Raw genomic sequence first — 16,976 nt, 5'->3', positions numbered from 1 at the left:
CTATCCCATTTGTACGTAGCCCGTTATGTATATGGATTTATCATATCAGGTACTCACTTTAGTGTGATATTGATATTTAGTTGTAGTAAATTTACACGGTAAAGTCAACTTCGAGCTACTGTAACTTTGCTACTAATAGTATGATTTTGATCAAATTGGGGGATAATATGCTTCATATTATATTTTATGCTACTACCGACTTTTATAATGGGATAAACTTAAAGGGGGGGGGAGGGGTTCTACTCAATACTATTATCAACTTAATATACTATATACTATCATTAACTTAATTTGAACAGATATCGAGTATTTTGAGACGTGGGCACCATATAGAGGCACCTTCATGATTTTTTTCGGATTTTTCGGTTAGGTAGTTTCTGAGAATGGGTCCGTGAAAGAAATCATCATTTTCCACCCCTCCCACTTCCCGCCTTTCTAACAAATCTCAAAACTAAGACCGGCTTTGAAAAGTACTAATTGAGACCTTTCATTTGATACTCCACATGACTATATTCGGTGAAAAAATTTTTACACCCTCCTTTTACATGCATGCACCCTCCTTTTACATACATGCATGCAGACAGACAGACAGACAGACGAACCGACAAACAGGCAGACATTGAATCGATTTTAATAAGGTTTTGATTTTCAAACAAAACCTTAAAAAGGCAGAAGTAGTTATCAATAGGTCACAGTTTAAGTGTGACCGACATCTCTATTGCAGAGTGGCGGACGATTGAGTCTCCCTAGAAACACGTAGAAGAATAGTAAAGGGGTATATGCTTCTCGGCAAGAAGAGGTAGAAACTGAACCATCTTTTGGTGAACCGGCAGCGAAAACCTATTGAATTTTTCATAAAACTTATTCAAACTCCGATATATTGTATGTTTCTTCCTTCGGTACATAACTTGCATGCTTCAAAATATGACGCAGAGGCGATTTCTACCGCTAATGAGCATTTGCGGTATTGCACAAGATTTACAAAGAAAAACAAAAATGTTGTAAGATGGAGTTGATTTGATGATGCAACAATAAATACAATTATCAACGGAAAAGAGGAGCCATCGATCTTTGATAAATTTTAGTTAACATTTTGCATTTTGTTTCAGATAAATGTCTCTTTGTCCAATTCAATTAGTTGACTGTACGAACAGTATGGTACTGATATTGTGGGTTCCTAATTAATTGCGGCAACTTCACTCAATCATCATAATTCGCTGCACTTGTCATTAACAGCATTCACAAGGAAGTGGTAAAAAGTCCAGGAGGGATTCAAAACCCACTTGCATATGGGCAAGTTTTGGTTAATTCCATAATATGAGTACATGGAATTAATTAAGGCCGCCGACAATCCTTTTTTTCATATCACCTAACTGGGGCACTGCGTATATATGGAGCGAACCCACATCCAATAAAAAGTCATAACTATGAACTCATAAGGAACTATACAGCACAACAGATTATTCTCTGAGTGGTACTAATATTGTGCAAAACTATGAATACTTTACCCCATTTCCATTCTCCTGCTGATGCGAAATGCGAATATCCTCTTTTTTCTTCGGGCTTGGAGTGTTGTTATTATTGCTTCGGAATCCCATACGGCGACTTAGCATAGAACGATGTTGAGGCACCGTAGCTGCCAATGTGACGGGATAGTTTCCACTAGTACCGCTGCTACTACTCTTATTGCCGCAGCTATTATTATTGATATTGCTACCATTATTCTTGCTGTTCACGTTATTGATAGTCGTGTTCTCCAGTTGTTTATTCGATTTTTGCGATTTCGCCGAGCCGGGAGAACTGCATTTTGCATTGAACGATGAGGTGATGTCATTACTGAAACCATCAGATGAGGAGATATTGATGTCATGCTCGTGCACTCCAACGATAGAAGGAGCTGATGGGCTTGTAGGGAGGATACTAGCCGACAACGGGGCTTTTTGGAACACCATGGCAAATCCGCTTGCCGACGGTGGCCCATCAGCCCCGTGGACGGTTCTCCAACGACGAAATATTGTTATTCCGATTTTGAACCTGGCTGACTGAATGTTCCTGGTAGCAGTGTACTGATATAGTTGGTTTTATAAACTAGCACGATATGATTCTCGATATGCTGGTTTTCCAAGTACCCCACTGACAACGTTGTACCTTAGATACATCTAAACATTGCATGACGTTGGATGTAAACAATAGCAGAACACTTCCCTTCCAAGCTCCAGACAGTCACACTTGCAGTGTACTTCAGAGAAACCTTTGTGCTTATTTTATACACATGTAATGTGAAACAGTTGAATTAAAACTAAAAGGTTGTACAGAATAATTTCACTCTGCTCTAGAAACCGATTTTTCGTTGTTTAAAACAGATTTTTATTTTTTAAAAAAAAGGACACTAAATTTTAAACCGTGACCGTCTGGGATTGCCAAACCAACTTCAGTCAATAACCCCCGAGCGAGAGAACCTTTCAATTGAAACCTTCACGTTAGCAAATATACAAGCAAACTGAATAGCGCGGAGCCTATTTTCTTGAATCATGGGGGTTGTAAGTGCATCATGTCTGTTCCTAGAGGGGTAAAGATTCAGCGCATGGTTACTTTGTCTTGGAGGGTTATTGAAATTCACCAAAGAGAAACGTGCAAGATTCGCTTATAAGAAACGCAAGAGAAATGTACATAGAAACAGGCCAAACATGGTTTACTCTCGTCAAGGTTAACAAAGGGATTCGGCAATCTGAAAGAGCAATATTGATTTAGAGTGAAAAGTAGTTGGGGTATGATGGGAATTACTGCTGAGAAAAATCGAACTAGGTTTTTCAATGTCAAATCAAACATATTGGTTCGGTGACTTGATGACTGAAATTACAATGTTGAAATCATTGAGAAATGGAACAGGTGTTCATTTTTCGAGTATTGTTGCGTAACTTTGGTATGAATTCACCGTTTAAAGCTATTAAGTATCTCAAATGTAATGAAATGATTCTAGTAAAATAATTGATTGCATCCATTGAAATTGATTCCAGGAAGAAGAGTTTCCTATTTTTTTCGTCTGTCAAAAAGGTCATGGCAATGACTTTGAAGCAGACTGATTTGGAGGTTATAGGTCAAATTAGATATACCGATCTGAAACGCTGCGATAGATTATTCTTACGTTTTTATGGATATGCGTAACAATATAGGGAATTGTTTCAGATAAGACCTGTGATTGCCGCCTAAGTTGTATTGTATCTGTTCGTCTTTAATGCGACACGCTTTGAAATTGTTCAGACAACAGTTGTTTTTAATATATACTTGTATATGTAGCGGATTGAATCCAACCAGGCAGGGGGCATATTAGACAAATTCATAATTACATTATAAAATAATATAGTATTTCGCGGTAGATGCTCCCTTTCATAGCTTTTCGTTTCGAATAATATAAAAACATTAATAATTTGTCATCTTTAAATTGCTCCATGTCGAATCACTATAATAAAATTTAAACTCATTTCAAAATAGTGTCTCATACACACGGTATTGGATTGCAGCACGTGATTAGAAAAAAGACACAAAGCTCGTAATTTACAGGCAATATCTCCTTATAATTATATTTAGCTGTGCCCGATGCCCTGTATCCCGATATCTTTCAATCATCAGGATACTCAAAGTTGGTTTTTCTTGAAATATCCTTTTGACCTTGTAGAATTCTCTTAGTTCAGATTGAGAGTAGATCCTGATGGCGTTAAGTCGAGTTTAGAGATTTGAGCTACATCGAATACATTACATAGATTCTTTATTCGTTAGAATCTGAGTATAATACCTGCTACAAGGACTCATAATTCGAGCGGTCGTTCAATCTATTCCATCATCATCATCATCATATTCCTTCTAGGTATTCGAATATTATAAACGATCAAAGAAAGTAAACTCTTTCAAATTTTTAAACGAATATCATTATGAGCGGCGCAACAATCAGTATACGATATATGCTTGTTTTAGCAAGGAACTCCAGACATCTCGGTCTTGTGTCGTGGTCCACGAATTCCCTGAATACTGTCTGGCGTCTTAGTCAACGCCGCAACATCTCAGGCAAACTCTGCATTGTCTTCTTTCTCTACCATAAATATTGCCCTTATAAACTTTCCCCCCATTTATCCACGTCGTTATATAGGCTTCGGAATCGTCCATCTGGGGATTTTTCTCTCGTCCAGGAATACATGAGGACTGGCATGATCCATTGCCTTGTACAGTAAGAGCTTTGACCCTATGGTGAAAATTTCGAGCGGAACAGGTTTTGGCAACTACAATAGGCTCTGTTCGCTGCCAATTCGTCGCCATGGCTTTTACGTTTGTCATTTTCCACCCTAGATAGCAGAAATTATCAATGGTTTCAAAGTTGTTGATAGAAAGACAGGAAATATTAATTGTTCTCAGGTAACCAGTACAATTTGGTGTTCTTTCTTTCGTTTTTGGCGCTGACGCCACCATGTATTTCGTCTTGTGCAATGTGCAACCCAAGATCTCGCAACACCTTCTCTAGATGATGGCAACAATAATTATATGTCAACGTTTGGGGGATATGGGGACATCTAACTTGCAGTACGCTATTTCGAAACATCGTTGGCTGATTGATACTTCCCTTCAATTTACAGGGTGAAGTATAATTAAAAGTGAATGAAAAATACCATGCGTTCCTTTACGTCCTCTGGACAAGGAAACATGGAGAAAGCCATCGAAAATAAGAAGAAATAATATGACTGACAAGATGCAACCATGGCGGACTCCGCTTTGCGCCTCAAAATCCCAACATATGTCGGGCTGATAATAATATTTAGAATGCGCCTTCAGCGTAGAGCACACTAGATATACTCCGTGTTTAAGCTATCGAAAGCTTTCTTGAAATCGATGAAGAGCAGGTATCCATATTACTGATGGAAAATTCCTAGGATGGAGGGAGGTTTACAATAAATTTACGAATTAAAGAAATGCCGACAAGTAGTTCGGTCCGTCATAAAATGGATCCTCAACTAAACATTCATTTCGGCCTGCTTTAGATCTGAACTTACGACGGATTTCACTTCAATATAATTTGCACTCATGTCGTGTTTACGATTATATATAAATGAAGCGACTACCACCTGCCGCTACTTTCGGTTACGCTGCTCCCAGGGCAGAGGTGAGGCAGCGTCTGATGATTGCCTCTGCTCTGGACGAAACCGTCAGGCATTTTTTTTGACATATTGAGGCTTAGATTTCCCATACAGCTATCATCACGTTTTTTTTTTCAGATATTTCGATTTGTTAGTTTTCCCCCTCCAGCCTTTTACAACTGATTTTAAAACGAAGTACTGTGTTGTGTAAGTACTAATCGAGACCTTGAAAAGACCTTACAAAAAGTGCACCCCCTTTGCGTCTATGGGGTCGAACGATGTAAACCGATTTTAGTGAGGATATTGATTGGCTTAGCTTTCACTCCAAGTAGCTTTCATTCATTTTGAGACTGTTTTTTATATCGTTAAGAGAACGTACATCTCAAATGCATTTAGTAGTAGGGACTTTCTGGCGAAATCTGGAGCCATGATCTTAGTTCAACATTTAACAGTGTAAAACATTACGTGTGGTGCAGCGGAATTTGTATAAGTTGATTTAAAAGTGCAGTCTGTCAATAATAATAATATAGTAATAATCGTTGGCGCAACAGTCCATATTAGATCAGGGCCTGGAAACGTGTTGGAGCACTTCATTCAAGACCGTAACGGTACACTACAGAATTAAAATACCCTGTAGGAGGCAATGCGCAGCATTGCGCTCGCCCAAGATTATTACCCTGATTTGAATCAGGTACTCATTCACAGCTGAGTCACTTGGTATCCGACGTCAAATCACGATACAAATTCCACTGCCACCAGTAAGATTTGAACCGCGACCTTCCGTACGATAGCCTTGTGCTCTAACCACTCAGCTATCCGGACACACCGTGTCAATGTCAAGTCTGTCAATGGTATCGACTATATGCCACCGATTCCTTTCCTTTTAGTATTTGTGGTAAACGTTTTTCACCTTCTCCGGAGGGCATGACAGCTCTGTAACTAATAATATCGAAAGTTCAGGGACCTCCCGGAAGAATTCTTTGAGACGATAAAATTTTCTGTCTCGTAAAGAAGTTCTAGGATTGACATCCTGGACTGCAGCTTGTGCAAGAACATATCCGACAATCATGGAATACAATTTTTTTTTTTTTTGGGGGTAGGGTAGGTGAATGCATTTACGCACACAGTGTTGGACTCCCGATTCGGTACGTTGTCGGACTACCAACTAAACACCTCCCCATCGTCAGAGAGCTAGCCTGGAACCGTTTGTCACATTACTTCGGGCCAGCCCCCGAACTCTCCCGCCTTGCGGAGCCTTCAAATCAGGGAATTCCCTTCACCAACGGGAGGGGAGAGGAGGAAGGGAACTGTCAGTTCAAGGCCATGCACCTAAGTTGCCGATGAGCCGCGCAGTCCATCTGCCTCTAGTTTCATTTTGACAAGAGAGCTGCCACTCGTCTAGAGTGTGTTGCCGTTCTTCGCGAGTAACCACCTCCCTTGCGCTTGTAAATGGCCTGACGCTCCCTAGCAAGAAGGGCAACGGGGATAACTCCCGCGATCACCATCGTGGCCGGTTCAGAGGCTGTGCGGTACGCAGACGCCACCCGTAAAGCTCCCCGTCTCTGTACTTGCGCGAGGCGTCTACGATATACCTCCTTGTTAAGAGCGCCAGCCCATACCTCTGCACCGTAGAGCAGGGCAGACTGCGTTGAACTCATCAGGAGACGTCGCCTACTAGACGTAGGACCCCCAATGTTTGCCATTAGCCTACTTAACGCCGAAACTCCAGCCGCAGCCTTGTTCGCTGCTGCTTGGATTTGCTCAGAAAAGCTCATCTTTGAGTCAAGAGTCAACCCGAGGTACTTTATCGCTGATTTTGACTCGATTATCGACTCGCCGAACGATATGGGATGCAGGGTCGGAATTCTCTTCTTAGTCAGGATGGCTACTTCGGTTTTTTCCAGTGCAAGGTTGAAACCATGGAATACAATACCTGGCACGGTATGGTCGGAGGATATCGGCGAGTGCCGTATCGCGCAAGCGAACAGGAGAAACAGCTGTAAACCAAAAGGGGGCCGAATTCCGAAGAAAAAGCTTTGGCTGACTGTGTAGGTGCTCATAAAGAGTGAGAATCCTCAATTTTCACTAGGATTCAAAAATGGACGATTAGAATTTTAAAAAAATATTAATGTTTTATATTGGAGGCGTTTTTCTTAAAACCGCTCTTTAAACTGTTACGATGCTTTTCTCGAAATTTACTCGATCAATTTTTATAAACCGAATAAATTTGGATTCATTGTAAAGAAAGTTACAATATAAACCTTCGAATGTTCAAAGAGCGCCTATCTCCTTCTTTTTATATGCGGGGAATTACTCGAAAAAGGATTTTTTTTTTATTTTTTAGAAAAATGTATATAAAATTATAAGAATATAAACTATAAAATATAAAGTTCGGAAACCGGAGTTGGACGTGTTTCTTAAATAAGAATATTTGAGTGAACATTTGTTCCATTTGTACGTTGAATACTCAATTTTTGGTGGATTTCCTCGAGTTGGGCACAGTATTTCTGTGCATTTATCGTTTCTCCAGGTTCCAAAAAAGAATAGTGGATAACTCCAGCTGTAGACCACCAAACAGTCACCATTACCTTCTTCGGACGGAGGCTCGGTTTCGGCATATGCTTTGGTGGCTCATCAGCATCTAGCCATTGTGCTGATCGGCAACGATTGTCGTATAATATCCACTTTTCATCACATGTGACTCGTCCCCACGTACTCGAGGAGGGCGATCAGACCCGAGTCTCCAAGGGGCTCATCTGAAGTGGCTCTGCCACGAAACCTCATCGGAGGTTATCTGGTACCATGGGAACCGGCATGAGCAGAGCAGATGCTCCAGGAGAATTCCTGGAGAATGTGTTCTCGACCCGGCTATTTGCGGTTGGCCCCCTAGTGGCAGTTTTATGGTGGTTGTGGTTATGCCTACATCGCGGGCAGAGCTCCTCGGAGCTCAAGCGTGGCGTTGCGCTGTACAACTCGGGTGCCGTACCCCTTAGTTGCGGCAGAGGTGTTAGATAGGCCTCGCATCCACTGGTATGAATGCTGCGCCTGCACTCAGTATAAAGCAGTACCGCTGTGCTAGTCATGACGGAGCTAGGAAGAGATAGGAAAAGTACACGCTCTTTTCCATCCTTTTTTCCTTTCTATTCACTGTTATCACAACGAAGGTCAAAACTGAAATGACTCCTTGATTAAATGTAGGAGTATTTATACTTCATTATCCGACACCAACAGCGCCAACTGGTGGTGGTTTGATACAACAAAATCGCTACTAACTTCACTTGATTGCCAAATCGGCCATTCCATAAGCAACATCTTAATATTATTATCTTTCGGGAACTTGGCACGGTGTGGTGGCAACTTCGTCATTTTTTTTCAAATTTATCGATTGAATAGGTTTTGAGAATGGAACCGTGAAGGAAACGACCACTTTCCGGCTCTTTTTAAGTTCCACATAGAACGATGTACCTCACTGCATGCGTGGGCGTTCACAGTTCTCATCTTCCCACCAAATTTGGTTTCAATCAGTACAGCCGTTTCTGAGGAAAGTGCCTGTGACAGGCAGACAGGCAGTAAACCAATTTTAATAGAGTTGTTAGAGGTTTAATTTCTACTTTCGAGTAACATGAATGAAATCTTTCTTGAATGTTTAATGTGTCTGTTTAGGCAATCACCGCAATTTCTGGTAAACGGCCTCTACAACGGTCAAGTGGAACAAAAAAAAACATTATATTCATAATGACATCAGCGAAAGAAACTTTAATCATAAATATAATAGATTTTGCAAAAACGATTCGAAACAAAAATCCCTTTGAGAATGGAGCTACAGGTTGATCTTCAGTTTTCAACCCCAAACGCTATGGAATCATACTTACATGTTCAAGGGACTTTTTAGCTGGTTAAAGATAAAGGAAGGAGTGGATTTCCGTTAAATTTCGATGAAAAAATTGTGTAAATTGAGCATATTGGAAAATGGCAGATTTGACTGAAAAGCGGTTTATTTTCGATGACAAACTTCATCGCCGCCTTTAAGATATGACAACGAGCTGGTATAACCTGGGTACAACAGCGCAACGCCTACAATTATTTAACGATGCATGGCGAGTATGAAGATAGATGTTCGACTTTTAAAATGATATCAACTTCAATGAAGTCATTAGTCACAGTGAGAGATACGAATATATCAAATAAAACCAGTATGACAGTGCGGTGCGGTCCCGTTGCCCGGGGTTCGAACATTGGTTGGTTTTTGTGCAATCGCGCTAATATAGACACATTACGTGTACAGTGTTAAGTGCGGTGATAATGAAACTTAAACAGAATCTCTGTAATCGGTAAAGATACGTAGGTATGTCCCATGAACACATGAGTGGACAGGAGACATATATATATTTATGTAGTTCACTTTGGCTTTAGGTTTAAAAGACGAAAATCTAGCTAACGATTTTCTTTAATAATTAATTATCGTTTGTAAATTACTTACAAAAACAATAGATATGAAATCTTTTTTGTTGATTTCATTTTTATGAAAAAGTCTTTTCGTGACGACAACACTTCAGTAGGATATGGGAGAATCTGCAATTCGAAAAACAGAAGGGGCAAAGCGACCGAAAATGAAGTCCTGACATTTTGAATTGCGTCAAGGATTTAGGCCAGAGTAATGTTTCTAGGAAAGCAATACAAAACTACTATTATATTGAATTCCAAGTCTGAAAGATGAAGATGACTTGTAAGTATCAAGTTGTATTCTTTATTCGTTTGAGACTCCGCTCCCAAGAATTAAATCTTGTTGTATTCTATTAGTGAGAAGTATAGATGACTTGCAAGTATTAAGTCACCCATTTAATCTGCATGATAGCCTATTCACCAGACTCAAATCTTTATTCAAATTAATTACAAGTGTTCCATATTGTCTTTCTGAAGGTAAAAGGTGTTCGGTGCGCTAATGTGATGGAGGCACTTCGGGATCAATACCAATTAGTCTAAATGCCTAGTAATATTATGAGCAAGTAGAACCAATTAAAATAAAATATGCCCACCGCAAATTGCGTTACGCAAATAACATGCAAATCTTGTCCCGCAAGCATCAAATTTTACGACCTTATTTTAACGACCGCCGTTATTGAAGAAATATTGAAATATAGCGATTAATGGTACTGAAAGCCAACTCCTGCAATTCACATTGTTTCTCACTAATGATAGGCACTCTGCCAAAGGATAACAGAATGTCGAAAATAACATTTCCGCCATCAGGAGCTAAGCCCAAAGAGGATGGTGGAGGAGACGTCAATACCTCTTCCGCGAAAGCTGTTCTAACCTGACGCTTTCAATTACTTTTCCGCTGAAATTTATTACTTGTAGGAGAATTGGAACGCACATTTTCCACATCTTTTCATCTCTTCAAATAAAATTCATGTCATTTGACTTTCGTAAATTAAATTTAGAAGCCAAAATGACGGCAGAGATGTTGCACAAGTGTCTTTTGTAGAAGTAATGATATTTCAATTCAAGTTTATTTTGATGGGTTGAATCAATGTAATTATGGAATGAAGACACTACGGTGTAGAAATCAATAAAATATTTGATAAAATAGATTAGTCGATGTTGATTGTAGGCTGACGTGATTTATTGGTTGATAAGTTATTGTGTAGTGTGATTATGGCGTTCATAAAGAAAGTTCCTGTCAGCAAGAGACTTCATCGATTGTTGAGTAGTTAAGCTGAAGGCAAATTGTTGAAAGAAGAGGGGAGTGTTTCCTGCAGAATGACGCTGCTTTACGCCTTTTGTATCTTGAAAGAGGAATGAAGTGACGCCGGGTAGCTTATATCAAACGCAGTGGAGTGTTCTTTGCAAATTTATGGTATATATATGATACGAATGTGATATGTGTAATAGGAGGATCTCATTGAAAATTCTCTGTGAAAGGCAAGTGAAGCGGTCTGCAAAAGCATCGCATTCGTGTTATGAAAGGAACCCAAATACTTCATAGACAGAAGAGAACAGAATCACAAAAACAAGCATGTAGTAATAGCGACAGAAAATTATAGAAAAGATTTGGGGTGGAACAGTGTCTTTGTTCATTGGAGGCTGGTAAAAACAATGCAATATTGCCGTCTATGAGATTTTAGAAGTAAATAACGTCACCATAAACTGTTACGATTTTTGCAAAAAGTGACGGGAAAAAACTACGTTCTGCCAGTCTTTTGATATGCCAAATATGTACCAATTTTTTTGCTTTCTCTAGGAAAAATTCTGAGCGAGATGTATGACACGAAAAAGTATCCGGGGGAGACATGCCTATGTTATAAAAGTTTTCAATTATTTAAAGTAGTTTTACACCAAGTAAGACTGTTCTTCAAGGCGATTCAGTGTGGATTCGAACATTTCACTAAAGATTTTCAAGCAACGTAGAGAAATGATTGAAATAAAGGCCATAAATAATATCTAACGCACCATCCTAAGGGGAATGGTATACATCGGACACTTGAGGGCGAACTTAGGTGCAATCCGGAGACAACCTTCAAGGAAGACCCCCAGGCTTCACCGGCCTAAATGGTATTCGGCATTTTGCTGCGTGCCCCGGGTGAATTTTTCGTGCCATCGGAAACTTTTGCCTGCACTCCACATGTCTTTATAGCCAACTTACGCCGGCTGTTTAAGGCGATTCGCCCAGTGCCGTCTACCAGTAATGCAACGCACCATCCATTCGTTTTTAAGGACCTCGCCAATTGTGACTACGTCTTCCGCCGCATAGGTGAATTTTTCTTGTCATTTGATTTCGTCTGCCTTTGAGCGAATAAAATATCCTCGGAATAAAAGAACAATTGTTTTTTCATTCTCACCTCTAAATATATTATTATTACGATCTTGAATTATGATAGAAAATTTTTAATTAACGAATTTAATAATCGGTTGCATTTGTTTTTTTTTTTGTGCAGTCAAAGTGTCGCTCCAACTCTAACATGATGATGCGGGTAGTGTAGGTCCCAGGGCGAATCGTGGATTGTAATACACGATGAAACATAACATCTGAGAAATGCCTGCTGAACCAACACCAATAGTTCTTCAACCTGGTCCTGGAAAAAGTGATGCGCGACGTTGAATCGGGAGGCATCATCCTCTTCAAGTCCACCCAGCTACTGGCCTATGCTGTCGACATTGATATTATGGCAAGACCAACCCGAGACGGTACCAGATCTTGCGCTGCACATCAATGAAGGCAAGGTGGCAACGTCAGCGCCAAAAAACAAAGAACGAACAACAACAACCAAACAAAACAATAAAGAGAGGAGACTACAACTTTGAGACCGTTGAAAATTTCTCCTATCTAGGGCCTTTCATTTGATTCTCCATATGGCCACATTTTATGAAAAAAAATTTGCACCCCCCATTGGCATGTATGGGGAGCCCCCCTTTAAACTTAACATAAAATGGCGCCACGAGCTACATGTAAAAGGAACATCAGATTACACACTCTTACCAATTTTCGTGACAATCGGTCAAGCCGTTTCCGAATAAATCAGGTGTGACAGACGGACAGACAGACACCGACTCGATTCCCATGGGACCACCATAACCGATGTAAGGAAGTTTGTTTCTTCATAGGTAGTTTTTTTTTGAATATGTGCTTCCAGCTATAGGTAACCAAAAAATGATCCCGCCTTTGATAATACCAGGACGTCCACTATATTTTTGATAGAATTTTTAAATTCATCAACGGTACAGAGCACCGATTTGAATTGCGTAGCTTCACATCGCTAATCTGATGCCTATGTAGACCAACTCTCTATTTCCCAATTATAATTTTGAAGATCTTTTGATCAGCTAGAATCAGTGTCGAGGGCGACGATCCCTTCTTTTAGAGTGAAAGCAGAATGACAACTTTTTGCCATATTAATTTATATTTTCCATCGAGCCAGTAATTATTCTAATCTTAGCAGGTTAACCTTAAAGGCTCTGAGATGCCACGTGCAATTTTGTGCTTAATGTTCCTTCAACTAACAAGAATAGATTTTAGTCTGTGTCCATTCGCAGGAAGATCTGCAGACTACACACTGCAGGCCACATGCCTATGTAACGATTCGTGTAAATATCATTAGTTACTCCATTTCCCAGGTAAAATTTTTGACATCCTCGTCAAGTATCCATTAGAGAAGATTCTTTAGCATTTTACTTTTGTGGCTACAACGATAATTAGAAGAAGTTGAAATTGAGGGTCCGTTAACAAAATCGCTAAGACGAAAGAAAATTTCATCACCCTCCATTAATTTTAATTTCCGTCTTAACCTATAAGATTTAATATTTGATGATGCAAGCGGGGCCTGGTGTTTATAATGATCGAATCTTGCATGGACGTTTACGGAAGTAAATTTTCCTAAATTTTAATCGTAATTCGATTGCTTGGACCAAATTCAACATTGGACAGTTCGCCCAATTTTTAAAATCGGTTTACGGTCTGTTTGTCTGTTCGTCATACGCATTTTTCTCGGAGACGGTTACAGCGATTGACACCAAATTTGGTAGAAAGCTGGGAACTGTGAACGCTCACGCATACTGTGAATTACATCCTTTTACGACGAATTACATGCAAAAGGGGGGTGTACATTTTTTTTTTCATCAAATATAGTGATGTGGGTATCGGTTAGTATTTTTCGAAGCCGGTTTTAGTTTTGACATTTGTTGGAAAGATGGGGAATGCGGGGGGTTTAAAGTGATCATTCCTTTAAGGGGGCTGTTCTCAAAAACTACCAAACCTAAAAATCTGAAAAAATCAGGAGGCTGCCACTATATGGTGCCTGGGCTCCGAAATACCTTCCATACTGATATCTGCACAAATAAAATTAATAATAGCATATTACTATAATTTTTAGTAACTGGTTGCAAAACCCCCCTTAAGTTCATGCTTGCACAATGAAATTTCGCAAAAATATAGGGTACAACATAGAGCTGGGCTATCGCAGCGGAAGGTCGCGGTTCAAATCTCACTGGTGGCAGAGGGATTTGTTATTGTGATTGGATGTCGGACACCAGTCGACTCAGCTGTAAATGAGCACCTGATTTAACCATTGACCACATTGCCTCCTACAGTGTACTGTAGTTACGGTCTTGAATGAAGTGCTCTAACATACTTCAAGGCCCTGATCCAATAAGGATTGTTCCGCCAACGATTATTATTATTATAACATAGAGCATGATCTCACCAACTATTACTAACAAAGTTATAATACGTCAAAGTTGTTGCTTCTTTGCAAATTCAAGCCTATGAATGTCAATATCACCCGAAAGTGGATACTCTCACATAATATCATATATGCATATATTACGTGCTACGTACTAAGAAATACACAAAACCTTTCGTACCTGAAGCGTCCATCTTCCGGTTTCCCGACTTGTTCGAATTATTTTCTATGTATACCCGAAACCTTTCTATCAATATCTTCCGGGGCCCCAAGAGTCGAGTTGGCCTAGAAGTGACATCGAAATTTTTCGAAGAGACAAAATGTTGGCTGTTGTTCGCTGCAACTTCTCCTTGGCAGTTACATCTGCCATAACTCTGGCTATTTTACCTTGCACTATGAAAACATTATTCAACTAGTCTAATCTGATGTAATTTTAACTAAAGAATTACGCAGAATTACTTTAGGTACTAATAGATAAATTGAATAGAAGGCGAAAGTGGCATTAAATAGACCACATATGTTAATATTATATGATAAAGTTCCAGCGAAGATTAAGGGGTAGGTCTGCCCAAAATTTCAACTCCGGGGAACTACCCATTAGCGAAATGAATATTTTGTCAATAGGCATGTATTTCCGGAATGTCAACAAGATCCTTCCTTCCTCATAGATGTTTCTCCAAGTAAGGGGGTTATAATATATTAAAACAGGTTCGACTCTCCTCTTTTTTCACAATTATCGACCTAATATGCTGCAAATGGATATAAAACCTTTTAAGAAGGGATATGGGAAGTCACAAAGAATTAATTTAATTTCAAAATTGAATATGGATTCCGATGTCACATAAATACACACAATACGGTATAAAATACTCGTAAAGCAACTGTTTTGATCCTTTGCTTGTTACTAACAGTTCAGTTAATAAGTTTATTATCGATTAAATCCAAATAAATACCATATCAACTGACGGTTAGCTCTATATGGCCTCAAGTCGATTATAATGTGCCCTAGATAATATAACGCGGCGACGAACTATTAGATAAAATTGATTTTCAGTAGAACGAAATACAATTGACTTAATAATACACGCAAAGTTGCATTTCACATGCATACATTTATTAAAGTACTTCCACTGAAAGGTATTCCATAAACATAGAAGTTTCCGTAGAAAAGTTAAATGGTACACTATGAGGGGATTAAAATGGGTGAGAATTGAAAAAAAGAACACATGCAGCCAAATGTGAATATGATACAAAACTCCCCTGGAACAATGTCTTTTTGCATTTTTACGTCAGAATTTCAAAGATATCCGCTTATAGTCAAGCGTTCAGTTTACAATTATTTCATGCGTAAAGAAATTCATCGATTTCTACTTTGTAATTCGCAAGTTGAGGTAGGAACGGCAATACTCTAGTGTCTTCAAAACTTACACAAACATCAATATCAATTAGGAGCAATTCAGCTTAAAACTGAACTTTGAATTTTTTCGAGTCAATACTATTTAATTAGGAATTGTCTTTAATGATAAACCCGTTACTTCGAGGCCTGATTAGTTTTTATATGGTTGATTTGCATGTCAGGCGATTTGAATGCATAAAGTTGTTTTTTTCCAACCTGGAATTAACTTGACAAACGAGTTTTTATAATTTTATGCTTGTGGATTTTGTAAGATGCGATAAAAAGCGGAATCTTGTCCTATTTAATAGTATTGGCAATCATCCTAGCATGATTTGTCCTTGGACTGATTGCGCAGACAGCAGAAGGATGATTGTGAAGTAAAGATTTTATGATACCAAAGTTTTCTCATGGAAACTGAAGCTAATATTTCAGACTATGGTTTCATAGCAAACAATTGTAATAAAAAGCGGAGCTGCTGATGCAATATACACTACGCGTATATCCATGGAGAAACATTGTGAAAAGTATCACCCCCTCTGCATTGCATATCTGGATCGAAAGAAAACTTTTGACGGTATGGCACACATACTCATCAACACCTAGTACCAGCGGTCTGGTGCGCTGGGTTAAATTTCTTTACCGTAATCTGAAGGGTAAAATTCAAATGTGACAGGTATATTAAACTACTGAGTGACTCAGTCGATTATTCATCAAGAAGCGCCGTCCTGCCACTCCTCTTTATTGTTGTCATGGACTCTGTCACATTGGACATTCAGTGTCCTATAAACCGCTCTATGCAGATGATTTTTCCCTAGCGTCTCAACACGAAGTTTATCTCGAGTAGCACGAGCTGAGAAAATCTTTTTCTTTTTTAGTCGCCTTTTACGACAGGCAGGGATTACTTTGAGGGTATTTTTAAACCCAAACCCAAGGTGACAGAAATGGGAGGAAATTGACGGTTTCTACAAATTCTTCAACACAAAAGTGTTCAAAGGGGACTCAGACACTACGAGAGTGGCTGTTTCCAAAGGAAAAGTAAGAGCTGCTGTACTGTCCTTTGAATACTTTGGAGCACCTGCCATGGATGGCATCTATCCAGCGATGCTAAAAGAGGATATGGAACACAGAGCATTTTTTAAGAAATATTTTTCGAGGATGTTTACTTGGGCTGCGTACCTACCTCTTGGCAGCAGGTTAAAGCAGTCTTCATACCAAAGCCTGGGAAAGATGACAATTCAAATTCAATTCAGACAAATCGACTTAACATTATTTTCGCTAAAA

General features: G+C 39.3%; 1 protein-coding gene across 3 annotated transcripts in view; it reads right to left on the bottom strand.

Moving 5' to 3' along the window:
• LOC119653263 (serine/threonine-protein kinase svkA) overlaps positions 1-16,976 on the bottom strand; it is a 167,921-nt gene that overhangs the window by 125,787 nt on the left and 25,158 nt on the right. The window contains exon 1 of one of the 3 annotated variants that reach the window (XM_038057872.1): positions 1,509-2,481. The exons of the other annotated variants lie outside the window; for them this stretch is intronic. Within the exon in view, the coding sequence (XP_037913800.1) occupies positions 1,509-1,952 (444 nt within the window). The 5' untranslated portion in view covers positions 1,953-2,481. Of the gene's footprint in view, positions 1-1,508; positions 2,482-16,976 lie in introns of those variants that run through there. 3 annotated transcript variants of the gene reach the window in all.

The sequence above is a fragment of the Hermetia illucens genome, chromosome 3 (assembly GCF_905115235.1).
Source record: "Hermetia illucens chromosome 3, iHerIll2.2.curated.20191125, whole genome shotgun sequence".
Taxonomy (NCBI): Eukaryota; Metazoa; Arthropoda; class Insecta; order Diptera; family Stratiomyidae; genus Hermetia; species Hermetia illucens.
Note: the sequence above shows the minus strand (reverse complement) of the source record. Positions and strands in the feature narration are given on the sequence as shown.